Source organism: Panthera leo, chromosome B4, assembly GCF_018350215.1.
Source record: "Panthera leo isolate Ple1 chromosome B4, P.leo_Ple1_pat1.1, whole genome shotgun sequence".
NCBI classification, from domain to species: domain Eukaryota; kingdom Metazoa; phylum Chordata; class Mammalia; order Carnivora; family Felidae; genus Panthera; species Panthera leo.
The window spans coordinates 35,366,408-35,393,340 of record NC_056685.1 but is presented as its reverse complement, the minus strand read 5'-3'; the positions used below and the strand labels follow the sequence as shown (position 1 = coordinate 35,393,340).

At 37.9% G+C, this 26,933-nt stretch overlaps 1 protein-coding gene and 1 long non-coding RNA gene across 2 annotated transcripts in view; one reads left to right on the top strand and one right to left on the bottom strand.

The window, feature by feature from the left end:
* Positions 1-20,778, bottom strand: part of DCP1B (decapping mRNA 1B) — a 58,607-nt gene extending 37,829 nt beyond the window's left edge. Inside the window, exons 1-3 of the mRNA XM_042945419.1 lie at positions 20,589-20,778; positions 14,880-14,920; positions 9,809-9,936 (exon numbers count right to left, since the gene is read on the bottom strand). Coding sequence (XP_042801353.1) covers positions 9,809-9,936; positions 14,880-14,920; positions 20,589-20,738 — 319 coding nt within the window. The 5' untranslated portion in view covers positions 20,739-20,778. The remainder of the gene's footprint in view (positions 1-9,808; positions 9,937-14,879; positions 14,921-20,588) is intronic.
* Positions 20,779-24,155: 3,377 nt separating this feature from the next.
* LOC122225533 lies at positions 24,156-25,748 on the top strand. The gene is made up of 3 exons (XR_006205230.1): positions 24,156-24,285; positions 24,402-24,600; positions 25,229-25,748. It is a non-coding gene; the product is annotated as an uncharacterized LOC122225533 (long non-coding RNA).
* Positions 25,749-26,933: the final 1,185 nt, after the last annotated feature.

Genomic DNA, 26,933 nt, shown 5'->3' with positions numbered 1-26,933 from the left:
TCCATATATTTGTGTCTCACCAAGTTTGGAAAGTTTTCAGTCATTATTTCTTCAAAAACTTTTCTACAGCAGTCTTTTTCTTCTTTCATGGTACTCCAGTGACACAAGTTCAGACCCTTTAATATTGTCCTATAGGTTTCTGAGGCCCTGTTTTGTTTTCATCTGTTTCCTCTATATCTTCAGGTTGGTGATTTCTACTGATCTATCTTTGAAGCTGCTGACTCTTCATTCCTATTCTGCTATATCTCTATTCTGCTATTAAGACCATCCAGTGAATACTGTATTATTAAGTTCCAAATTTTCCATCTGGTTTGTTTTTATATCTATTTCTCTGCTGAGAATTTCTCTTTACATTCTTTTTAAGAGTATTTAGTTTGGGGGCACCTGGGTGGCTCAGTGGGTTAAGCGTCCAACTCTTGATTTTGGCTCAGGTCATGATTTCACAGTTCACAGGATGAAGCCTGGCCTCAGGCTCTGTGCTGTCAGTGTGAAACCTGGTTGGGATTTTCTCTATTATCTCTCTCCCCCTCATCCCCATGCTCTTGCTCTCTCAAAATAGATAAATAAATAAACATTAAAAAATCAGTTTTACCTCATGGATCATAGCAATAATAACTATCTTAAAGCCACTGTCTTATAATTCCAACATCTATATCATCTCAGGGTAGGCATCTGTAGATTGGCTTTTCCCTTGAGAATTGATCAGATTTTCCTGTTTCTTTTGCATGATTAGCAATTTTGGATTGTACCAAATGTCCAACATTTTGGTTACATTGTGAGACTCTAAAAACTCTTAAAACCCCCCAGAGAATGTTTATTTTGTTTGAGAAGGTGATCAACTCTTTTAGGGTTAGATAGGAAGTTCTGTCTTGCCTTTTGTGGGCCATGGTTCTTATGTCCGTTCCATTTCAAAGCTGTGTACTACTCAGGTGTTAGTCTAAAACTTGGATGGTGATTTATATTGTAGGTGAGTTCTCAAAGCCTTTGCTGTTTCTTTGTCTTTGTTACGTGTATGTGAACCTCAGAGGTGAGACCAGGACATGTGTCCATTTATAATCAGAATTAGGAGATTTTCTTATTCAGCTTTCTCCTCTACAGTCTCCCCAACTTTTGAGCTCTCAGGGACCCTTTCCCCCAGTCCTCTGGCTATAAAGTCAGGATATCTGTCAAAGTTTTAGCTTATCACAGTCAGCTAGTCTATATAGGTTGGGATGTTCACAGGTAAAGCAAAAGAAAGATAAAAATATATAGTGGGAATTCTTCCCCATCTTTAGACCACAGGGGTCCTGGTTTCCAGTTCCCGTGGCAGAGACAGGCTGTTTTTTTGGAATCTTTAGGTGACTGTGCCACCACCATCACTGACACAGTGGCAGTTCAGCTTTGCGCTGCAATTGGCTTCAGGGTAGGGCTAGGAGAGGAAAAAAAGGGGGACTGAGGGAGATTCTTTTCATGCTTTGTAGCTTACAGGAGTCCACTTCTCCAGTTCTGAAACTAAAAAAGGAGTTTCTCCTAGTTTTTGTTGTTCTTGTCCATAGTTCTGCAACTTGGCCCACTCTTGAGTCACCATCAGGAGATAAAGAATGAATAAAATCCAGAAATTCACAACCATACTGGTTGTTCTTTAAGCTTTGATTTCCCTCCCCAATATGTCTGTTGTTTACTTGCAGAATCTTCACTTGTTGCTTTTTGTATTTAGGACTTTTAGTTCTGTTTAGATGTGAGAGAGATGTCTCATAGTGAACTTACATTTTGGCTGCTGCTGGAAGCTTTGGTCATAAGGAGTTATAACATACCCCCAAGTAACAGATAATGCCTGAACCAGAATGGATGTGGGAAGGGAAGGGAAGAGAAAACAGGAGAACCACTACTGAACTAGGGCTTAGCAACTGTCTGAGAAAGCTTCAGTTTACTTTACTATTACCAAACATGCTACAATACAATTCATATGAATATTTAGCCTTACAAATAATCACTACAAATGAGCACTCATTGAGTACAAATGAGTACAAATGAGCACTAGAAGTCCTCTGACCTGTAGCTAAGGAAGTTATACATTTGGGGATATACATAAGTTTTATTCTTGAGTACATTTTCCTATACAAATAATGCTATACATGCTAGTGCTATATTTCATATGTGCATCATTATAATGTTAGTGTGCTATTCTTCAGTATGTGTACACTGGGCTAAAAAGACTCTTGTGAGTTGACTCAGAAATCTAACCAACTAAAATATTATTTTTATGAATGCATCCTGATATCCAGTTTTTTAAAGTTTTAATTTTTTTATTTGGAGAGAGAGAGAATGCGCATGAGCAGGGGAGGAGCAGAGAGAGGGACAGAGAAAATCCCAGGCATGTTCCATGCTGTCAGTGAGAAGCCTGATGCAGGGCTCGAACCAATGAACTGTGAGATCATGACCTGAGATGAAATCAAGAGTCGGATACTTAACCAACTGAGCCACCCAGACACCCCCTGATATCCAATTTTTTAAAAATGTTAATCATTATCAAAATAATACATGTACATAATTTAAAGTCATATACTATAAGGTTTATAATAACAAATAGCAGAACTCTTCTTTAGCCATCACATTCTTTATTACTGTACCTCCAAAGCCACCTTAATTATATACATGACAATTATTACCGCTCTCCATTTATTTCTCATCTAACTTTTCTTGAGGCATTTAAACTTCTTTTTCTATATGTTGTATATACACTACTTCCTGATTTTTAAAAATTCATTGACGATTTAGTTTTCTTATAATACACACACTCTTACATATAAACACACTTTCCCCCATCCTTCCAATAATTATAAAACCATTCTACAGTCTGTTTATAATTTAGTTATTATAACTTGCAAAGCCATATAGTGTACTATAATTACATTTCCTTTCTTTTACAATATTTTGTTTTCCCAGGAATTAAGAATTGCCTCCTTTTGTTGTACTTTTCCCTCCCTCTCTCGGTTTTCAATGTTTTTACAGCCTCCCAAACTTTCTTAACAAAAAACTATAAATGTCCCAATAGATTCAAAGTATTAGCTGTAAAGTTTTTCCTGGATACCCTTCCTGAAGCCCTTTATTCTTATACTTTAATTTAAACTGACTGATCTTTAGTTGCACAGGGTTCATTATGGGATTCCTTTTTACCACTGTTGTTAGAATTCCTTTACCTCCATCCAGTGTTTGGATTCCCTTTTTCTTGAATGGTTTATGTATCAGTCACAGCAGGCCAAATTATGCTTCAGTAACAAATGACCCCCAAATCTCAATGGTTTACAATGATAAAGATTTATTTCATATACACATTACATGTCCATCATGGGTCACTTTTACCTCTGTACCACAAATTATCCTCACTCTAGGATCCAGGCTGACAGAGCAGCCTCTGCATAGAACATTGCTGGTCATCAGAAGGAAAAGAGACATGGTGAATCATGAACGTGTTCTTAAAGTATCTGCTCAGAAGTGACACAAGCCACTTCTATCCACATTTTACTGGCCAAAGCAATTCATATAGCCATACGTGAGTTCAACAGGGTCACTACGTATCCTCCAGGATGGTGGGTCATAGGGGTAAGAACCAAATCATGTAGTCAAGTCTGACACCAGCAGAGCAGAGATATATAAACTTTTGCAGGGAAGCAAAGTTAATAATTGTGAATAGCAAAAATATCATAGCATATCTTCCTCTTTCTTGTTTATTTCATCTTTTATGTGAAATGCATCCCCTGCCCTTGTGGATTTAAGTCTTTTTGATTTCTTTGTTGTTATTTCAATAGTTATAGGAGAACCATAGGAATGTGTTCAACATGCCATGTCATCTACTAACCAATTAGTTTAAAAGGGCACTGCTAGGACATGGCATGTTTGAAAGAGGAGGACTGCCCATATATTATCTTTTTCATTTAGTGTACCATTTTCCATTATTTATATCAGTTTTTATCAGATCCTACAAATGTCAATAAAGGATTTGAACTGTGTTTCTTTCTGAATACAAAACTACCCAATATGGTAAATTCCCTTAAAACTGAGGAGGAGGTTCTAAAACAACTTTGATCTTAAATATCTTGATTTTGCTTTTATCATTTTCTCTAAGCTCCAGGCTTATGTCTGCAATGAAATCAAGCAGCTCAAAAGAATCTTGTTCTAATCCTGTAGCCACACACAATGATACATTCAACATGTTGGTCTAACTCTGAAATCTACCTGCCAGTGCTGTCTCTAATGTAGATATTACGATATATTTGGGAAAATACAGTCTTTTTTAGGTGTACGATGGAAAACACAGTAAATGGTTGCTAAAGGATTATAATATAAAAGAAATGGTCAAATTCAGCTTTTTGATACATTATTTTTATTTGATTTTCTCCTTTCTAATAGCTGAGATACAAGAGATTCTCAACTTAAAAAAAATGTTGGGGGCGCCTGGGTGGCTCAGTCAGTTAAACATCAGACTCTTGGTTTTGGCTTAGGCCCTGATCTCCTGGTTCGTGGGATCAAGCCCCATGTCCAGCTCTGTGTTGACATTGCAGAGCCTGCTTGGGATTCTCTCTTCCTCTCTCTCTGCCCCTCCCCCACTCACTCTTGCTCACTCTCAAAATAGAAAAAACTATAACAAAAACACCTTGTCTTTTATTTATATATTTTCATATTTGTATAGTAATACTGGTTTTATTTTCCTAAAGTCTTTCTTTCTCTAGTAACAGAAAGCTATTCAGAAATGGTAATTAAAAGGCATTGAAGGTCACCTGATTTGTTGTATTGGCTTTAGGTCAGTGACTAGATTTTACCAGTCACTGCTCTGTCAGCTTTTTTTTTTTTTTTAATTTACATCCAAGTTAGTGAGCATATAGTGCAATAATGATTTCAGGAGTAGAACTCAGTGATTCATCCCCTAGATATAACACCCAGTACTCATCCCAACAAGTGTCTTCTTTAATGCCCCTTGCCCATTTAGCCCATCCCTCACCCAAAACCCCTCCAGCAGCCTTCAGTTTGCTCTTTGTATTTAAGTCTCTTATGTTTTGTCCTCCTCCCTGTTTTTATATTACTTTTGTTTCTCTTCCCTTATGTTCATCTGTTTTGTACCTTAATTCCACATATGAGTGAAGTCATATGATATATATATTTTTTACATTTATTTATTTTTGAGAGAGAGAGCACAAATGGGGGAGGGGCAGACAGAGAAGGAGACACTGAATCCAAAGCAGGCTCTAGTCTCCCAGCTGTCAGCACAGAGGTCAACACGGGGCTAGAACTCACAAACCATGAGATCATGACCTGAGCTAAAGTCAGATGCTTAACCCACTGAGCTACCCAAGCACCCCCATATGATATTTGTCTTTTTCTGACTAATTTCGCTTAGCATAATACACTCAGTTTCATCCACATTGTTGCAAATGGCAAGATTTTATTCTTTTTGATTGCTGAGTAATATTCCATTATACACACACACACACACACACACCACATCTTCTTTATCCATTCATCAGTCGATGGACATTTGGGTTCTTTCCATACTTTGGCTATTGTCAATATCAATGCTATAAAATAAACATTGGGGTGCATGTACCGCTTTGAAACAGCACACCTAGATCCTCTGGATAACTGCTGGGTCAAAGGGTAGTTCTATTTTTAATTTTTTGAGGAACCTCCATACTGTTTTCCAGAGTGGTTGCACCAGTTAGCATTCCTACCAGCAATGCAAAAGTGTTCCTCCTTCTCAGCATCTTTGCCGACATCTGTTGCTGCCTGAGTTGTTAATTTTAGCCATTCTGACAAGCGTGAGGTGGTACCTCATTGTGGGTTTGATTTGTATTTCCCTGATGATGAGTGATATTGAGCACTTTTTCATGTATTTGTTAGCCATCTGGATGCCTTCTTTGGAAAAGTGTCTATTCATGTCTTTTGCCCATTTCTTCACTGGATTATTTGGTTTTTGGGTGTTGTGTTTGAGAAGTTCTTTCTAGAGTTTGGATACTAACATTTATCTGATATGTCGTTTGCAAATATCTTCTCCCATTCTCTTGGTTGCCTTTAGTTTTGCTGATTGTTACCTTCACTGTGAAAAAGATTTTTGTCTTGATGAGGTCCTAATAGTTCATTTTTGCTTTTGTTTCCCTTGCCTCTGGAGACCTGTTGAGTAAGAAGTTGCTGAGGCCAAGATCAAAGAGGGTTTTGCCTGCTTTCTCCTCTAAGATTTTGATGGCTCCCTGTCTTACATTTAGGTCTTTCATCCATTTTGAGTTTATTTTTGTGTATGGCATAAGAAAATGGTCCAGGTTCATTCTTCTGCATGATGCTGTCCAGTTTTCCCAACCCCATTTGCTGAAGAGACTGTCTTTATTCCCATTGGGTATTCTTTCCTGCTTTGTCAAAGATTAGTTGGCCATATGTTTGTGGGTCCATTTCTGGGTTTTCTATTCTGTTCCATTGATGTATGTATCTGTTTTTGTGCCAGTACTATACTGTCTTGATGATTATAGCTTTGTAATACATCTTGAAGTCAGGAATTGTGATGCCTCCAGCCTTGAAAAACCTTGCTTTTTAAACTTTGACGTATAAAATAAAAAGATTAAGTATTTCTTAAAAGGTAAGCTTTGCTCAAATGCATCACTGATATGTTAGTGCTTTCACTGCTTGGTCCTGGGCTTTTGAAGTTAGGCTTTCTCAGTTCAAATGTTATTTCCATCTCAAAACTGTCATGGATCCTGATAAATTACTAAATCTCTTGAATCTCAGTCTCCTCAATTTTAAACAATAAAAGAATTTCCAAGAAAAAGTCATAAGAGTCATATAACCCATTTAAAGCCTTGACATGGTACTTGGCAGACAGCAAATGCTCAGTAAATGTTTGTGGAAGAAATGAATTTCAGTCCGTAATTAACAGCTGTCTTATTTACTTTTAAAGCTTATATAGGTCAAGCCTTATTATAACGAAGTTTAAAAGCTATAAATCCTTTACTATAATAAAACCATATATTTTGTGTTTGGTCAAAATTCAAAGTTGCTTATTTATTAAACATGTTTTTTTATTAACTGAAGAAACTTTAAGATATTTACTTCATTTTGCTCTTCTAAATTCATCCAATTCAAGGCAGGGTTAATTGTCTCCCTATGTACCATTTTTTTTTTTTTTTTAATTTAATGAATCTAAAACACTCCAAGAGAAAACTCACCACAAACCTAAATCAACTTTACCTGCTGAAATGTCCAAACATGGCCTGTGACACACCTAGACCACAGTGAAATGCCAAGACCATACAGAGAAGATTCTTGATTACACAGGTCTTGGGGGATATAGAGTCTTAAAAACCATTCTTGAGTGAAGCTGGGTTCATTGTTCAAAGGACAATCTATATGACAGCAGAGAATATGTAAACCATAAGCAATCATTACATAGAGTATTTGAATTCAGAAACATTTGAGAGGTATCTGAGACTCTGAAAGCACCTGGGGTAAACTCTTCTGTGAACCTTTGATGTCAGAGACTGAAAAGGCTTTTACAAATGAACAAAAACCAAAGACTATGGGTGCAAAGGCAATTAGTACCAGATATTAAGGAGAAAATAAAAAGCAAATAAACCCAGAAAGGTAAATAGATCCATTCCCTACCATTCTTTGTTGTTTAACCGATTTCATTTCTTTCTTATGGAAATTTATTAGAAATATTTTGTTATGCATCCCAAAGGCTGCCTTCAATTTGCATTCGTGTTTAATAGTGCAGAGAACAGTACAGGTGATGTAGAAAAAAGCAAAAAAAAAAAAAAAAAAGCAGAATTTATGGGTTTCTGTCAGGTCTGTCATCTCATTGAGCCTCACTTTTCTCATCTGGTGAAAATGTCTACACTACAAAATTGTGATTACAAAATATGGTAAAATAAATGAAAATGCCTAGAACAGTGCTGTTCAATGGAAATATAAGATAAACCACAAATGTGAGCCACATATGTAATATTAAATAAAAAATTAAAAGAAGCAGGTGAAATTAATTTTAATAGTATATTTTATTTAACTCAATAATTCAAAATATTATCATTTCAAAAGGTAAATCAATATAAAATTATTAATGAGATTTTTTTTACATTCTTTTTTGATAGTAAGTCTTTGCAAATCTGTGTGTATTTTATACTCACAGCACAGCTCAATTCAGACTGGCCACATGTCCAGTGCTCCATGGCTGCTTGCAGCTTGGGGAGACCCTACTAGAGAGCAGAGGCAGCTTGGGGCAACCCTACTATAAAGCCACGGCAAAGCTTAATAGGTTTATCATATCCGAACAGTATTTCTTATTAGATAAACCCTGTGGGACTTAGGAAAGCTGTTTTTTAAATCAACCACATTAAAGAGAATTTGTATTTTTATATTTTTGACATAGTATGTGATATATAATACATAATACTGTGATAAGAATTTAAAATAAAATACCATCTATACTGACTAGACCAAGTATTTATCCCAAGTAAGAGCAATCAAAAAGGATTATTATAAATCACTAAAGTCATTTATATTTATTTTTGTGATTATTTTATTAGGATTTGAATTGTATATTAATTTGGCATAGAATCTAATAATCTAAAAAAATAAAACCTGACAGAACTATAAGCATACAAATAATTCAAATACTTATAAGCTACAATTGACTTAACTACACTCCCACCAAAGAAATAGGAGTAAAGAACAAAATTTTCCCTATATTACTATTTTTTTTACTTCACAGGACTTACCATTGGTAAGTCATGTTACAGTTTTAATGGCTTTTTTTCTCATAAGAATTTAACTGTATTCTCTAAATAATAGATGACCACCTTTCATGACAACTTAATTATATGTGAATATAAGTTAAAATACTATATTTCAAAACAATTCACTGAAGTTAAAACATTAAATATTATTTGCATTACATTCATTATTAAAATTACACTGAAGAGTATACAGTCAGCAACTTCTTGTACCTTGACCTCAAAAGCAAGGTGGCAAACGTATGGAAAACATTTCCTAACTGCAAAGTCTTTCTGCAAGTTACGCATAAAGCACAGATCATGTGCATGCACATACAATTTATATTTAAGGATGCTCTCATTTTCTGTGTATGGAGATGTTCCTGCAGTTTATATACTTTTCATCATTCTTCTCTGGGCTGCCCAATAGTTCAACACAAATGGTCAGATAAGATATAAGAGTAAAATGGAGAGAGAATATCGGATAGGTCATTGCTACCTCATTTCAAATCAGACAAGGCCTAGTTAGTTATCTAATACTACAAAGTGTTATGTAACGTTGAACATTATAAAGTGTTATGAAATTCGTAATGAGCAAAACTCTTTTGGCTTTGGTTTTTCATTTACTGTATGTTCAAAAGATGGCAATTCTAGAATATAGGCCCTCTCCCTCAAACATCCTGTCAGGATGTTCAGTCAAAAGTGATACATAAGGAAAAAGTGCCACTAGCTGAATCACTAATTCTGTATCTGTACACTGCCTATGTGTCTGTCCCTCTATAGTCTCCTGACCAAGAATTCACCTCACCTAGCCCTGCTCAGGCTTAAAATCTCCAGTGGGTTCTACTACAAAGTGGTCTAACTGCAAAAGACAGGGTTCAAATACTTCCATCATCATATCACATTGTTTTCATTTAAACTTTCTCAAGGAAGAAGATATTCCCTCTCAACGGGACATGCATTTCCCAAGCTAACTGATGCTGATACTAAACACAAACACAAACACATCCACTATACAATTTAAAACACTTGGCCAAACTGCAGAAATAAAACTACCAAATGCATTAAGAAAGACTCACATCTGGCATTTCTGTAGAGAAGGAAAGGGTCCTGGAGCTGGAAATCCAGGTCTTTAGTAATGGGTTCTGTCCTGTTTTCCATGCTCAACCTATTCATAATGGTGAACCCATGCTTTGGAGAAGCAGACCTAAAAATCACAAGGGGTGGGGAGGATATCAAAAGACAAGTTATTCAACAGAAGTACACTTTTAGTAGAACTAGTATTTGAATGTCTCTCAACCTTTTTGCATATGTGTGTGTGTGTATATATATATATATATATATATATATATATATATATATATACAGCTTTGTGCAAGCAGACTGTACACATACAAAGCAATGATTCTTTTTAAGGTTTCTTTTTTTTAATGTTTATTTATTTATTTTGAGAGGGAGAGAGAGTGAGAGAAACAGAGTGAGAGACAGAGAGAGAGAGAGCTAGCAGGGGAGAGGAGCAGAGAGAGAGAGAGAGAGAGAGAGAGAGAGAATTCTAAGCAGGTTCCATGCTCAGCACAGAGCCTGATGTGGGGTTCGATCCCATGACCTGAGCCAAAATCAAGAGTCAGACACATAACCAACTGAGTCACCCAGGTGCTCCTAAAGCAATGATTCTTTACTATTGACTAATAGAATTAATGTACTAATTTATGCACCACTTCATATGTAACACATACAGCATGACTGCCATTGCTGTTCCTTTGGCAAAATCAAGTCTTACTCATTTAGCTATGTGTGTAGAGATACCTTGTTTCCCTATTTAGGTTGTAAATTCCTTTAAGGCAGGAATATTAACCACTTTAAAAAATTACAGACACACTTTTGAAGAATCTTGATAGTTAATAGAGAATGTACATCACAATCATAATGAAGAAATTTTTCATAGAAAATGTTAGTGTCAGTTTGAAATTTAGAGAAATGATGCCACTCACTCTGGTCAACAAACTTGTAAAGAGATTCAGTACAATTAAAACATTACAGAAGTAAGCAAACAGCTTCACAGATAAACTAGTATAAAAGTTTTTCTCCATAAAAATGTGGCATTTAGTGATTTTTATTTTTTGTTTCATTGAATAAACTGTCAGTGCCTACTCTCTGTCAGGCAGAAAGAGCCCAAATTTTACACCAAGTAGAACTCTACCAACTACATGTGCATTTGTCTACTCTTGGGTGACAGCCATATAGTAATCCAACTGTGCAACTTCTGGTGACAAATGAAACACCAAATGCTTCTATGCTGAAAATGAAGCAAGCAGAATTCATTTATTTACTTGAAACTAGGGCAGCAGGGTAACAAACCCACAGAAATGTTGTGAGCAATAGGAAGGAAAGGTGTTCATGTTTTAATTTTATTTCACCTTAGCCATTTAATGCTAATAAAGAAGTAAAATAAAGCTACAGTACCACCTACAGAATTTTCTTTTGAGACTTCCAATTTTAAAGTTGATGGAAGGCAATCATTGTGTAACTTATTTTACAAAGAGGTAAAGCAGAGGTGGGCATATAACCAATACTAGAAATAATCATTACAATCATTTCAACTTAAATTCTCAGAAAGTATGAAAACTGAGTTCCAGAGATCTCTGACAGAGGGTCCTTTGGAAGTGTCAAGCTCAAAAATCACCAGTGGGTGTCTCTATGAACTCTCTATCACAGAAAGCAAGCCATGGGAGGAAATAAAGAAATAATTTTTTAAGTGTTTTAGGTGTTTTTATACAGAATCAGAATTTGATTCTTCAAGTATTTCATTATCACAATAGGACCTCACCTCTGTAATAGTATGGTTATTATATCATCTCATAATTTATAAAATAGGCTCAGGGGATAAATGTGCCAGTTGCTTTAAAGCAATATCCATAACAGAAGTCAAAATATTATCACCAGCAGCTCCATTACCTGTACTAAACACTCCCTTCTGACTTTTATGAGCTTTCTGTCATTCTCTACTGAGAAAAGACCTCAACATGCTAGAATCTGACATCTATCTGGTCGGCGGGGGGGAGTGGAGGGGGGTTGGTGTACCTCCCCCCTAGTGGGGGGGGGGGGGGAAGAGGAGAGAGATGGGAGAAGCTCCTATTGTTGAGGAGTTAGATATGGGGAAGAGATTAAGGAACAGGGAAAGAGTTGTTTCTCAACTTAATGGTTTAAGTGACAGCTCCATTTGGAACTCAGAGTATATTAAGAAATACTTGAGAATGCAAAATCTACATTTTTGGGGGGTACAAAAAGGTATAATTTGTTAATCTTCTGCAGACAAGAGAGAGAGAGAGAGACCCTACTAAAAATCCCTAAAATAAATCATTAATGTATATGAACACATCTTTTCTTTCACTTCTCAAAAGATTAATACATGTGAAAAATGAATGAGAAGGTGTCATTTGTGTGCTTAGCATATATCAGAGTTCAACCGTTTGGTTTTCTTTCCACACTTCAGAATTCTCAAGAGTAATCTACACTCTACTGAAGACACTCACTTGGTGGTTTGCTCTGGTACTGTGGAATGTAAACTGAAATAGCCAACGGCTCTTGGGCACTCCCACTTTTCTGAAACCTTGAAGAAACTGGACCTCCTCCTTACCTCGTTCATCCATTCCTTTGTTTCCGCTCCCACTATGGCCTCCGCCTGCACCTGCACCTGCACACTCTTCCACCATTCCTGCATGGTGCCCGCATCTGGCCTCTGTACCATTCTCATTTTGCTTGTATTTGTACAGCTGGCTCTTCTCCATCTCTCTGGGGCCCTAAAACTTGACCATTAGCTTTTGTCACTTTCCTGTCCTTCAGAGAACACTCATTCTCTCATGGCTTCAATGACCAAATTAAGGCAGATAACTCCAAACTCTGTATCTCCATCCCTGACCGGGACCGGGCATCTCCACCTGAATGCCCTGCTATCATTCCAAAATCGTTATTTCAAAATAAAATTATTTTCAGCCCAAATTCTCGACCTCCTGTCTTTCCATTCTGCTCCTGGTTCTGTCAGTTTTTCAGTCTTCCCTTTCAAAACTTCCATTTTTTAAATTTATTTAAAAAATTTCATCACTCCTTCTATATGTGCAATGTTTCAAGAAATCTTCTCCAGCTCCACTCCTACCATTTTAGTCCCTCCCCTCCTCATCTCATATCTACTCCACTGCAATAATCTGTCCAATGTCCTAACTCCAACTTCTTCTGGAATCAGTGCATCTTCATAATGCTAATGTACTGACTTACCCCACACATTTTGCCAGAACTATTATTTCCCTGGTCATAAACCTTCAAGGACTCCCTACTGCTAAGAAAATAAATGTCAAAATCCATAGTCTGACATTCTAAGCCAACAAAATCTCTTCACCCTCACTGTCTCCTAACTAACATAAACCAGTAAAAACTCTCTGCAGCCACAAGTCATTTTCCTTACTGTTCCTTCACCACACTGGGTTCTATGCCTCGGCTTCCAAAATTCTTCCTGTTGAGACAGCCCTTCCCTCTCTTCTATGCAAGTCAAGTACTACCTTATTCCTAAGGCCTACTTGAGACTCACCAATTCTAAAATGCCTTCCAGAATCACAGCAGCCCATTCATTGCTTATAACCTATCAACTGGCCGTGAGGATAGGCTATCTGTATTGGGGTTTATGTTTATTTGGGGGGGGGTATCTTTAAATGTGAATGTGTAAAAAATATATACTTGCGTGTGTGTCTCTGTGTGTGTGTGTGTGTGTGTGTGTGCATTTTCTATCTCCCCAGTGAAACTGTTTGCTCTTGGGGCACCTGGGTGGCTTAGTTGGTTAAGCGCCTGACTTTGGCTCAGGTCATAATCTTATGGTTTGTGAGTTTGAGGCCAGTGTCAGGCTCTCTGCTGTTAGTGCTGAGCCTGCTTCAGGTCCTGTCTCCCCTCTCCCAGCTTGTGCTGTTTCTCTCTCTCAAAAATAGATACTTAGGGGCACCTGGGTGGCTCAGTCGGTTGAGCGTCTGACTTCAGCTCAGGTCATGATCTCACGGTCTGTGAGTTCGAGCCCCGCAGCATGCTCTGTGCTGACAGCTCGGAGCCTGGAGCCTGCTTCAGATTCTGTGTCTCCCTCTCTCTCTATCCCTCCCCTGCTCACGCTCTGTCTCTCTCTCTGTCAAAAATAAACATTAAAAAAAAATTTAAAAAAAAATATACTTAATATATAAATATAAAAAAAAAAAAAGAAACTTTGCTCTAAGAGGGTTTGTACTAGGCCTTTGTATTTTATCTTTGTCCTCCCACTGACAATGATGGGCCTTAGCTATGACATTTTATGTGAATAAGACATTTAGCTATTAAGACAATATACATACTACATGTATCTGTATGCATATATGATGTTAACAATTTCTGATACAAATGACAAAAAACTTGAGTTTATTAAATCTATCCTGAAACACATTCTATTGACTATATAATGGAAGACTCAAAGACATCTTTAATTTTGGTGCATATTTCTTTAGAGTCAAAGGCGGGTGTGTGGTGAGGTGACCAATAAAATCTTTTTCCAAATAATGATTAAATAATCTGATATTCTTAATAGTGTACTTCTCTCCTTGCCAATGCATTATATTCAAGGACCTTGTACCATTAATTTGAATTAAAGGATAAATACTTAATACTATTTTTAAAAGAATGCAAAGGGGCACCTGGCTGGCTTAGTCGATTAAGCATCCAACTCTTGATTTCAGCTCAGGTCATGATCTCATGGTTTAGTGAGTTCAAGCCCCACATTGGGGTCTGCACAGGCAGTGCTTAGAATTCTCTCTCCGTCTCTCTCTGCCCCTTCCCCACTCATGTTGTCTCTGTCTCTCTTTAAATAAATAAACTTAAAAAATATATATATATATAAAAGAACACCAAGATTTAAGTTTGTCTGTATTGGAGTTTAAGTTACATTCTGCAATTAGTATTCCTCACATGCTACCAAGTGACATTACTCAGTATTCTCTTCTTTATATCAACTAATAACTTCAAACTAAGATTCAGGTTTTTTTCTTCTTTTTGAAATAAAACTACATTTGAGGAAGAGGGACACAATGGAGTCAACATATTCTTTCAAAGACTGTCAGTTTCTTTGTAAAAGTAAAATTTTCTTACCTTGTGTAAACAAATAAAGTTCCTTCCACATCAGTCTTTTCCTAAAAAAAAAAACAACACAGCAAAATATATATATTTTCTTCATTAATAGTAACTTTCACAGAAGCTAGAGAACATTCCATTTCAAGTAGGGCCAATCTATGTAATATTCCTAGGACAAGGAGGAAAGCAGTACTGCCTCAGCCTGGCAGTAGCCCTGCTGATTCGACATCGGGAAGCATCCATTCTCCTTTTGTCGTTTACAAAATAAACCGTCATTATCTCTTTTCACCAAAGACAGGGACAGCAACACACCTCTGGCTAAAACAATACAAAAATTTGCTCCATGGATTTCATTTGAAAGAGGAGACTAAAAGTGTGCTGCCTTCTCTATCCTGTGAGCGGAGTATATGGCAAGCTGCGCAAATCACTCATGTCTGCCTTTCATTACGCTTCTATTTTCTGGGTTCATTATCTCTTGCCATATCCTGTCACCTAGGAGAGCAGATGATCTGCCAATAATAACTCTACTTTGACTACAACATAGAAGAGTGGAACAATGCTGTAGTTTTCAGAAAAATTAATCACCAACATGGTGTGGAATATTTAGAGTCTAGTTTGGATCTTTGAAATCAAGTTAGAAACATTGCTAGGCTAGGACTCAAGAAATGTCACAGAAACTGGTTAAGTGGTAAAGTTAAAGTGATCAACTCATTTCAGTTCATTTGGAAAGGCTCTCTTCCATCTCTCTGAAGACAGGGGCCCAGGCCATGATGAAAATGTTCATCAATATAATGCATAATAAGTTTTAACAGAAAACAAGTTATAATTCAGAATTTCAAAGGCACTTTTGTTATTTACATGTTTTAGTTTCAGCATTCCATTTAACCTAATATTTTATTATTAATCTCTATTATCAAAATCATTTGAAATTTAAGTACACTGTAGTTGTAGGAGAAATATACTCTTTAAGAACAAGGGTATATAATATCAAGTGGTAATTTTTTAAAGATATATTTTTAAATAATCTCCACACCCAACATGGGACTCAAACTTGCAACCCTGAGAATAAGAGTCACATGTTCTACCGACTGAGCCAGCCAGTGCCTTACATGCCTTTTTTAAAGGCACATAAGGGGCGCCTGGGTGGCTCAGTTGGTTGGGCATCCGACTTCAGCTCAGGTCATGATCCCGTGGTCTGTGAGTTTGAGCCCCGCGTCGGGTTCTGTGCTGACAGCTCAGAGCCTGGAGCGTGTTTCAGATTCTGTGTCTCCCTCTCTCTCTCACCCTCCCCTGTTCATGCTCTGTCTCAAAAATAAATAAACGTTAAAAAAAATTAATTTAAGAATAATTTGTAAATATTGGGGCACCTGGGTGGCTCAATCGGTTAAGCATCTGACTTTGCTTCAGGTCATGATCCCTGGTTAGTGAGTTCGAGCCCCGCATCGGGCTCTGTGTGGACAGCTCAGAGCCTGGAGCCTGTTTCAGATTCTGTGTGTGTGTGTCTCTCTCTCTCTCTGCCCCTTCCCCACTCACACTCTGTCTGTCTCTCAAAAATAAACATTAAAAAAAAAAAAAAAGAAGTAGAGATTAAATTTTTGGATTATTACATTTATAAGAAACTGAAATTGAGATATGTACTGGTGAAGAAACTAGACTAAGAGCCTATATATATGTATTGCTAGGGGCACTTGCTGCAAGGCCAAAACACTTTTCTGTCTTCCAGTATTTGACCTTGGACTGTTTCATCTTAGTGATCCAAACCAGTCTGTTTCTATGGATTGGTACACATAAAGCTAAAAGTTTTTGACTTGTTTCCTTTCTTCCTCCATGAAATAGTAATAGAAATTACCTTTTCTTAAAAAAAATAAAAATAAAAAATACTTTAATGCCCAATTTTAGTTTTGAAAATCCAGAATCAGAAATATAAAAGGCATGTTTCTTCTGAAATTATTCTCCAACTGGTAATAAGCAATTTTTTTTATTCCACATATAAGTGAAATCATATGGTATTGGTTATTTCTTCCTCTGACTTATTTCACTTAGCATAGGGTCCTCAAGGTAATGGACCCCCCTCTTGATAAAGTGTTAAAGAATTTGTGGCCATCTTCAATTGCAACAGGTCCTTAAAAAGTTAGAAATTCTCTGTGAATGGCTAGGGGCCATACTTCCACACCCCAATACCACCAGTCTGGTCTCCCTGTATAATGAACATCATCAGGCAACAGCTTTGGAGTTTTCCTTGGGATCCAGACCCAAGTAACTAGGTAAGTCTGCACCAAACAAAATCCACTGTGTCCACTGCCCACCATGAGCACTGTCATCAGCATTGAATTAAAGTGTATAAGGGATTTCTTAAATCCTGATTATGAATACTCAGAGTAGGGTTCTTTCCAGGTCATACTGGGCTAGCTAGTTTATTCTTTATTCTTAGCTAGTTTCTCCACTGAAAAGATAGAACCAGTCTATACCACTCAGATCTTGATGGAAAACACATATTTTTTTGAAAAACATATTTTAAGTGCTCTGTTACAACTGGATAAAAAGGACTTTGTTAATGTAAATTCTGATCTATCATAGCTGAACAGCTCTAATTCATGCGTGCATTTTCCTGGTGCCTCCAGAGTTATCCAAGGGTAACCAGATTTTTCCCCCCCCCTGGGCAAAGCCCAGGGTTGAGGTTCTGGGGTATAGTTAGAACAAGATTTTATTAGGTCCTCCTTAGCTCCTCCAGGCAAGGAGGACTTCTATGTTAAATCATTAGTTTATAGTTCTGGGGAATTTTAGCTAAAATTTTAAAAGTACAATTTAATGGTTTAATATTACACTTCATTATAAAATCTAACATGTATTAAAAAAACTAAGCAGTTCAAAATTTAAAATAATAAAATGGAATATAAAACAGTGCTAGCTGGCAAATTATTGGGACTTGGCATAGTATTTGGCACTTTTGAAACAACCCAAAGCAATCTCTGCATTTCTGATTATCTAAGTTAATATAATGAAAAAGTAGGTCTCCATTTATCCTCATAAATCGGTCTCTCTCAGTCATGCATGTAGCACCTAAGTCAACTGTGAAGCTTTTAACAAATAGCAAATGCCTGGACTTCACACCCAGAGATTTTGATCTGGCAGGTTACACCATTTAAAACTCCAAGTGATTTCGATACACAGAAAACTTAGAAAACCACTAGCTAGAAACAAGAGGACAAAAGTCACTCTGAAGCAATTTCTCAAACTCAGCACTTCCAACATCTGGGGCCAGATAAATCTTTGTCACAGGGGCTTGTCCTGTGTGCAGGGTATTTAGCAGCAGCTCTTGCCTCCATCCTTTGGATGCCAGCAACAAGTTCCCTGGAGACAAAGTCAAAACTAGTTACAAACCACTGCTGAGGACTGACATGAAAATAAATAAGGTTATACTCTTCAACTGACACATAGGGATTTGGGGGGAGCAGTCTTTCCAGATAATGGGAAGTAGTTCCAGCTCTAAAATTCCCATCCCAGTCATGACATAATCTTTCTTAATCCTTCCTTCAAGTACCTCATTTTCTATCTACCCTTTATTACTAATACCTCCTGCTCTGAATGCCTGAAGTCATTCTTCATCTATTACAGTGTAGTAACAATTCTCCTCCGTTACATCCCATCTGCTTTCTTGCATATACTTTCACCTCCAATCTCAAGACTGTTCGTTAAACTTTTATTAGGTTTATATTCAAAAGGGTCCCATCCTGAGGCCAAGTGATGGCATATGGAGAGTGGTGACAAACCATTTACCCTCAGCAACTGCTCTGCATCTGAACTAGGTCTCTTTTTTCCGGCTACCACAGCCTTGAAGATCAGTACTTTGAAAGAATGACCTTTTACTGAATGAAATATGCCCCGTCTGAAGGCAACAAGTCCAGGAAGCAGGAAAACATAACTCCTGTAAATAACGCACTGTGACACTTCTGCCTTTTGATGAGGCTTTAGAAGGACTTCACTGGCTATCTAATAAACCTCTGTAACTATTTTAACAGGTATCTATCATACAGATCCTGTCAAAAGCCTACATAGGGGACAATTGTTTTCCATGATTAATGTTCTCCTCTACATGTTAACAGTATCTCAAGATTCTCCAGACTCTACTCCTACTGTTCAGTCAGTTCACAGGACTATACATCCTCTGTCCTTATCTACTACAAAATTACCTTGACAGAATTAACACATTATGCCTTCGGCCTTTTTTTTTTTTTTTTTTTTTTTTTTTTTTTACTAGAGCAGTATAATAGCAATACAGGTATAGAATATCCTTGTATTTTTTCTAAATTGTCATTGATGAAATTATCCAGTACATTGCTTAATGTCCTTTAAATAAAGACCCAGATGACAAATTCTCCTGAAAATTAGGAAGAAATAACCTCTCTCCTGACCAAGTGGCATACTTTCTATTACAGAGCAATGAATATTAAAGAGCTCTCCCATTTTCCTTTTTTGCTTGATTACTAGGAGTACAGACCTAAATTCCTTGCTCCATTCCAGTAAATTTCCTCAGTTAAGAACTTCAGGCAAAGCTATTCTCTTCTCCCCCATTTTTGGGTCTCCTTTTCAATCTTTTTACTTTTGTTAATGATTTTCAGGTGAATTTTTATTACAGACTGCTCAAGATCCACACTAGAGATAAGGAGGCTATGTACATTTACAAATGCAAATGTTAAAAAATATGTGAATTTGTTCAATATGCATGTTTTCCTTGCTTGAATTTTGATGTCTTGGAGAATACATTTAAAAAATCACCTGAAATCCATTAATCTAGGCCTTATTCTTTATACTGTTTTCTAACTTATTTAAAAATGATGGATGGCTATATAATGGATGGATTAATATTATTTGGGACAAAAATCAATACGAGGAAAAGAGAAAAATCACATCTCTATATTCAAGTGGGTGGGTTACAGAATCACACGCAGTAATTCCTGCAACAGGACACAAGTGTCTTGTGCTCCTACCCCATTCTAATTGTGAGGAAAATTAAATTTCATCCCACTGCTATTTACTGGGGTTTTGCTTTGAAAAGTGCACTAAATAATTCAGCTCCCAAACGGACTCAGATTTTAAACCCATTTTGGTCTTGGTAGGCTGTGGTGTAATGATTATCCCAAGAGCGTCAGCCTCCTTCGAAGTGTTAGACCCAGCCCCATTTTGTCCTTGATCTCCCGATGCTTGCTCTTTTCTTGGTGTATTCCCTGAGTTCACAACTTCTACCAAGGCTTCACTTCTCTTCGTCCCATCTAAGACAGATGTTCCAGAACCAGAACTCGGTTTGTCCATCCGTCCCCTAACTCTGCCTCCCCTACAGCCACGTTTTACTGTAACAGAACCCTGCTTTACTTTCTCGTAGTACATCAGTCTTCCGGCCTCGAAACATCAGGGCCCCCTCCTTCCTTCAGCTCTCAGGGTCCCGTCCCTGATCGGTCTGGTCTCCCCACGTGGGGTATCGTAGATATTTAAGTCTTTTCCCCAACTTCAGGTGGCTTCTCAGAGCGGCCTCCCTCTCCCCCAAAACCTTCGGCCCAGGAGTCCAATTGCCACAGCTTCGGCCTCAGGCCGCGATCCACCACCATCCACCTCCATCCACCTCCAGGGCGTCAGCGTCTGGTCCCCCTCACCGGGTTCTGGAGCCCCGAGTCTGACCACCCCGTCCCCACCCTATCCCTGCCTGCACGGCCCCGTCGCGTCCGCACGCACCCACTCGTTGGCCCGATGGCCGAAAGTGTACAGAGCCACCTGGCTGGCTACGTCCACGATGCGGTTGATATAGGGGTCGTGGCGCTGCAGGGCCGCCAGGCTGATGTCGCGCCCCTTTCCCACCAGGCCGCCCGCTGCCACGGCCGCCATCTTCCCTCCCTCCCCGACATCAACCCCGAGCTGTCGGAAGCCACTCTCAATAGATCGCAGAACGAGCGAGCCACCTTGCAACCGAAAACACGCGGCGACCGCAAGTCCAGGGAGGCCTTCCTTCTCCAGCCATGCCCCCACCTCCTGTGACGGACGCAAGACATTACTAATCGATGGCCGCACTCCCGCCGGCGACGATCGTTGCCACTGGCAACGGCAAGCCCAGGCTGGAGGTCTGAATCCTGTACCCCCTCCCCAAGAGCTGTTTTCTTCTTCTGTGAGCCTTGGAGCTGCACGCGCAATAGGGTGTATCTCTTGGATGTGTTCGACGTCTTGGCATGTATTTTCTTTGACGCTCAGTGATCAAATCTATAATAATAAGCCTCAAGCCTCAAGCATTAATAACTGAGGAGAAACAGAACTGTGATTTCTGTAGGCGCTAACACCTACAGCTTCTCAAAGCGTGGTTCTCAAACCCCCTGGTAGTTCCTGAGACCCTTTCAGTAATCGGCCAGGTCGGAGCCATTTTCATGGCAATACTAATATATATTTGCCTCTTTCACTGTGCTGACATTTGCACCAATGGTGCAAAAACCATGGCGGTAAAAGTGCAGGTGTCTTAGGAAGAATCAAGGCGGCGGTACCACACTGTAAAAGCCAGTGTCACTTAAGAGTGTTCTCAATAAAGCAGTAAAAACTATTGACTTTATTAGAGTCTAACTCTTTGGTTCACTTTTTAAATTCTGTGTGAAAAAATAAGAAAGAAGTATGTTCAAAGCACATGTGCTGAATATGAGAGTACTGTATATTTGTCTCCATGAAAACACTTCTGTGCTTGAGTTAAAAGCCGAGTTAGTATATTTTTATTTTTATTTTCATAGAACACTATTTTTACTTGAAAGAAAGATGGGCAAACTATGGTTATTCAGACATATTTGATAGACATTTTTTCAAAAATAAATAACATGCATCTGTCACTTTCAGGAAAACAAGGACAATTATTGTTGCCAACGATAATTTTTGAGCTTTCAAGCAAGAAATCGAAGTTTAGAAAACATATATCTACTACCACAAGTTGGACAGCTTCTCAGTACTTGAGGTCTTTTCTGATGAGATCAGTAGGCATTTACAAAGTCTGTGATAAGGATTTGGTCTTTAAACCTTGAGAGAAGATGAACATTCGTCAGTTTGATTATGTATAACTGGATGTACCTTTTTGTTAAAATCTTTTAGTAAATGTTTAACATTTCTTTTATAAAGGAATTTGCCTTTGTATCTTGAGGCCAGTGGGCAAAGTCTACCTTTCCCAATATTTTAGGGAACACAGATACACCCTAGTTGTCTCCCTAGCAGTTGGTCCAATGCCTTGTGAATAGAAACTTAGTAAATGCTCACTCTATTGAACTAAACCATGAGATGCTTAAATTTACTTATTAAATGTCTTTTTTTTTTTTCTTTTAAGAGCTCTTGACTTATAAAATACTGGAATCTGAGTTGGGATAAAAGAACCAAATATATCAAGTCCTGATCTTTCAGAGTTTACATTCTGAGGGAGATTGAAAAATTGAATCTTAAAAAAAAAAACTTTACATAGTGTAAGAAAAAAAGAAAAAGAAAAGGGGAAAAACCTTGAGGATTAGAAATAACACTCAAAAAAGATAATGTCGCAATGACTTCAGCATTGCCATATTGTTCATCTCCTGGCCCACAGAACTTTGTTCTGTTTTTTAAGATTGCTTTTCTCAGGGCGCCTGGGTAGCTCAGTTGATTCAGTATCTGACTTCTGCTCAGGTCATGATCTCACAGTTATGAGTTTGAGCCCCATATCAAGCTCTCTGCTTTCATCGTGGAGCCCACTTCAGATCCTCTATCCCTGTCTCTCTCTGCCCCTCCCCCACTCATCCTCTCTCAAAACTGAATAAACATTTAAATAAATAAAATTATTTTTCTCCAAACTCTTTAAGCTCTAGCCTTCTAGGATAAAGACAGATTTCTACCTAATTTCTATTTGAATAACCTGTGTAAAACAGGTCATTGCTTATCCAAATATACTAAATTGCAGGCTCTATGTTAGTAAAAAGACCATTTACAATAGGCGAATTCTTTTTTAATCCCTATCACTTCAACTTCCATTGGCTTCCAAACTGCTGGCATACTTCCACTGTGTTTCCAGAAGCCTCATTATGATACCTTGAACATCTATTGGTAACTTTGGGGTTTCATGATTATTTTATAACTGTCATTATGAGATAAAACATGTGCTAATACTTGGTATTTAAATTTGTACACCACAATTTAAGACAAGTTTGTAGTATGATAAATAATGTCCAGGTCTGTGATTTTTATACCATTGCAATGACTAAGATAGAATTCACCACCTAATCCATAAAGGTAATTTCAGGAACAGAATATGTTTAACTTGTTTGAAAATAGGGATATAACTGAAAAACGTTTGGTTTTGTAGCTATGTATGAATACTTGTAAACAAATATAAATTGACTTTTTAGGGCATAATAATCTAGAGACAGAAATACACAGTCTACTTTATTAGTACTCTTTTCTTTATTGTGTAAATAACCTCTAAGTTTTGCATTTGTCCCAGTGTAGAATGTGTTGGAATGGAGGGGAAAGAGGAGTTTGCAGGATACTCCCTAAGAGTTTGTGATTCTAAAATGATTTAAACAAATTCTAATGTTCTGCTTGTGCTGCCTGTACAAACCATCCTTTTTGCTAGGAATTTTGTACTAAATGATGATAGAAGTAAAGAATTAATGAATGCCCTCTTTCTCCTAGTGGAGGGAATGGTTTGAAGCTGTGTTATCAGTTGTTTTCAGCGCAAGGTTCCTTTCTTTTTCAGGCAGCAGTACATAGTGGAACAGGCACCCTTTGGAAAGGGAAATTACTTTAACCTCTTTTTATCAGTCACCTTCAGCAAGTGACCTCACCTGTAACTTAGGGATCCTAAATAACATCCACCCTACCAATTTTATAGAGTAAATGAGATCAAGTTAGAAAGAGTACTTGAAAAAGATTTGCAATCTATAAAATGTTCTGCAAATGAAAAAAGCTATTATGATTATGATTATTATAACTGTACTATCATTAGTATTATTTTCTTCATTGCTATTACTATTTATAATAGAAACCCAGAAGGATCCTTCTTGTCCAATTACCTGGTCAATGCTCAGTTCATCTCAACAAAGTTTTGTGTGACAAGGAGCTCATTAATTCCACAGACAGTTCAGTCCTAGGATTTTTACAAGATAGAGAATCTGAGCTAAAACATACTTATCAGAAACTTCACAAAAAGAGGAAGAAATAATATAGGAGATATAGGTATGTGTTCCATGAGATTCCAAAGCAGTTAAGATGTGAAACAGCCATCAGAAGGCCTTGGAACAGAAGAGAAGGGGCAGATGTGGGGAAGGAAGGGACTTGTTGGGTGAACCTTTGCTTGAGCCTGTAAAAAAGATCAGAATTTCTCCATTCTGGGCCCAGCCACTGACAGGATTAAGCCTCTGTTAACCTGACCTGGAGTGGACATGGGGTAATTGGAGCTCTTTGGTGTGGGGAGACCACGCATGCACATTCTCTTCTAATCTCACTTTGCCTTGAGTCTGTCTGCCAGTCCTACTAAACCTATTCATTTTGTCTCATTGTCAGGGGTCAGGCTTAGTGGGCTTAGAGGACCTCTATAATAACAACATATTCAGCTACTTCTCAATGCTCAGAACATACTAAAACATGAGGAAGTGCCTTGAATTCCACACAAAGAAATTATAGGCTTAAAATGCAAAAACCACTGTGATAACTTATGTCCATGAGTCTCAACACCTGATTGCTAAGAAGGCTTCAGGAAAGGGTGAGTTGAGAGGGCAAAAGACAAATCTCCCTGTTTTGAGAGTGCGTGGTGGAAGGGACCATAGAAGTTGCATAGACCCTCTGCTGTGTCTCTGCAAACACAGGCTGCTCTGTGTCACGTGATTCAGGAAATTGTTATTGAATGTGGCCAATTTCATATAAAGCAGTTTGTACTGGGACAGAGTGGGAATGTGGGGGATTCCTAGTGGACTGTCCATTAGGACTAGGATAGTAAACTGAGTTACCTCTCAAATTACCTAGGTGTGTGTGGTGCTAGCTGGTTCACCATAGTGGTACCAATCCCATAGAGGAATGGCTTTAGAATTATTTGACTTGGGTGGAGTCCACAGTTCTAGGCAAGTCACTTAACTTCTCCGTGGAATATGGTGATTGAATTAGAAGAATTCTTCCCCCTCTAGATAGCGTGACTGTCTGTTGAACCACCTCCATTCAACAAACCTGTAGATGATCCCAGAAACGATAATGAACAATCTGTTTAGTGCACAGTGAAATTAGGTCAAGATAGCAGCCCATTAAGGACTTAGTAATGTTACATCAAAACTGAGGGCTGAATGTTTTAATCAAGAAAGAGAAAGGTTTCTTCATTCATTGTGCTCTCTTGTTCTCAGATAGAAGCAGTCATTGTTCAGAGGAATGAATGTTTATCCTTGCCACCCGTTAGGTCACCTGCTGCCAGGAGTGATCAGCTCTCTCTGCAGATTTTTAATTCAGGTGAAATACAGATTTCAAGTTACCTTGATGATTTACATGGCAGCCTATAGGAAGCAGTCAGAAAAAGTGTCAGGGACTCCTGGCTGGAATACATTCAAAGAGTTTTCTAATTACTTATTATTGATGCAACCCTACCATGTCAGCGCTTCACTTTGTGATTGATTTTTTTCTTTTTAAACTAATGTATGAATCCCCAAAGGAAAAATGAACAGCAAAATATTGTGCTGAACTAAACTTACGTCCAAGGAAAGAGGCTTTGGAAAAACAATTGGCTTGGTCAGAAGCTAGGACCCTAAAAAATGGGCTAGAGGCCTGAGGGGGAGGTACAGAATCTGCTGATAAAATGCTGATATTTCAAAACATTTCCCAGGCTGGACCCTTAAGCGTATTGTATGTAGTCTCTATTGAGTTGACAAACTACAGCCCACAGGCCAAATCTGGCCCTCTGTTTCCTAAATAAAGTTTTATTTGGGGCACAGTCATGTTCAATGTATTGTCTCTGGTTGTTCTCACCCTGGAACAAAGGAATTGAACGGCTACAACAAAAACCAGATGACCTGCAAAGCCTAAAATATTTACTATTGTTTCCTTTGCAGAAAAAGTTTCCTGACTCCTGGTATATTTGTTTTTTTGAAATGATTTTTTTTAAAGTTTATTTATTTTGGGGCAGAGAGAGAACCCCAAGCACGTTCTGTGCTGATAGCATGGAGCCCAATGTGGGACTCAAACCCACCAACTATGAAATCATGACCAGGGCTGAAACCCAAAGACAGATGCTTAACCGTCTGAGCCATCCAAGCACCCTTCCCAATAAGTAACTTACATCAGTAGGCACCCAGTTTGTGCACATTGTAAGCACATAATAAATTAGAAAGGGCGACAAAGTTTGAAGCCTAGTTTTTATTCTCAAGGAACTTAAAATCTAGTTGAGGAGATGAAGATAAGCATACATGGAAAAATGGTGAAAAATAAAACATAATATATAATCAAGGGTTAAATTTAATGTGTGGACAAGCACCAGACTTTAGAGAAAGGGAAGGAGGGTGTGTGAGTCCTCTAGTAGTTGGAGCAAGCAGTATTTAATATAATAAAGTTCCAGGATACCATAAGAGCTTGAATGCTCCCTTGAGGTCCACTGTAATTGGGTTTGACCTGTATTTCTACTCTAGTGTCATTTAAATCACTGATATTTTTGGCCCTGTGCTTAGGGGATACCTTAATGACCAGAAGTATTTCTGAGTAACTTTAACTGATTGATTTTTCTGGGATTTGGGATTCCTTCAATATCCCTAAACTACAGAGAATTTAATTCAGTCATAGTGGCATAATGTCTTTCTTTTTGGAAAAAATATAGTGTAATGATTAAGAACATGAGCTTTAGAGTCAAAGAGACCCAGGTCTAAATCTTGGCCTCATCTTCTCCTAGCTATATAACCTTGGGGATTCTGTTAAACTCTGGACCTCAGTTTCTTCATCTACAAATTAAGAACAATAATAATGCCTACCTCTTCAGGCTGTCATGAGAACTAAATCATATAATGCATGCGAAGTGCTTAGAATATAAAGCGCTTGGTACAAAGATGGGGCTTGATCAATGTTTAG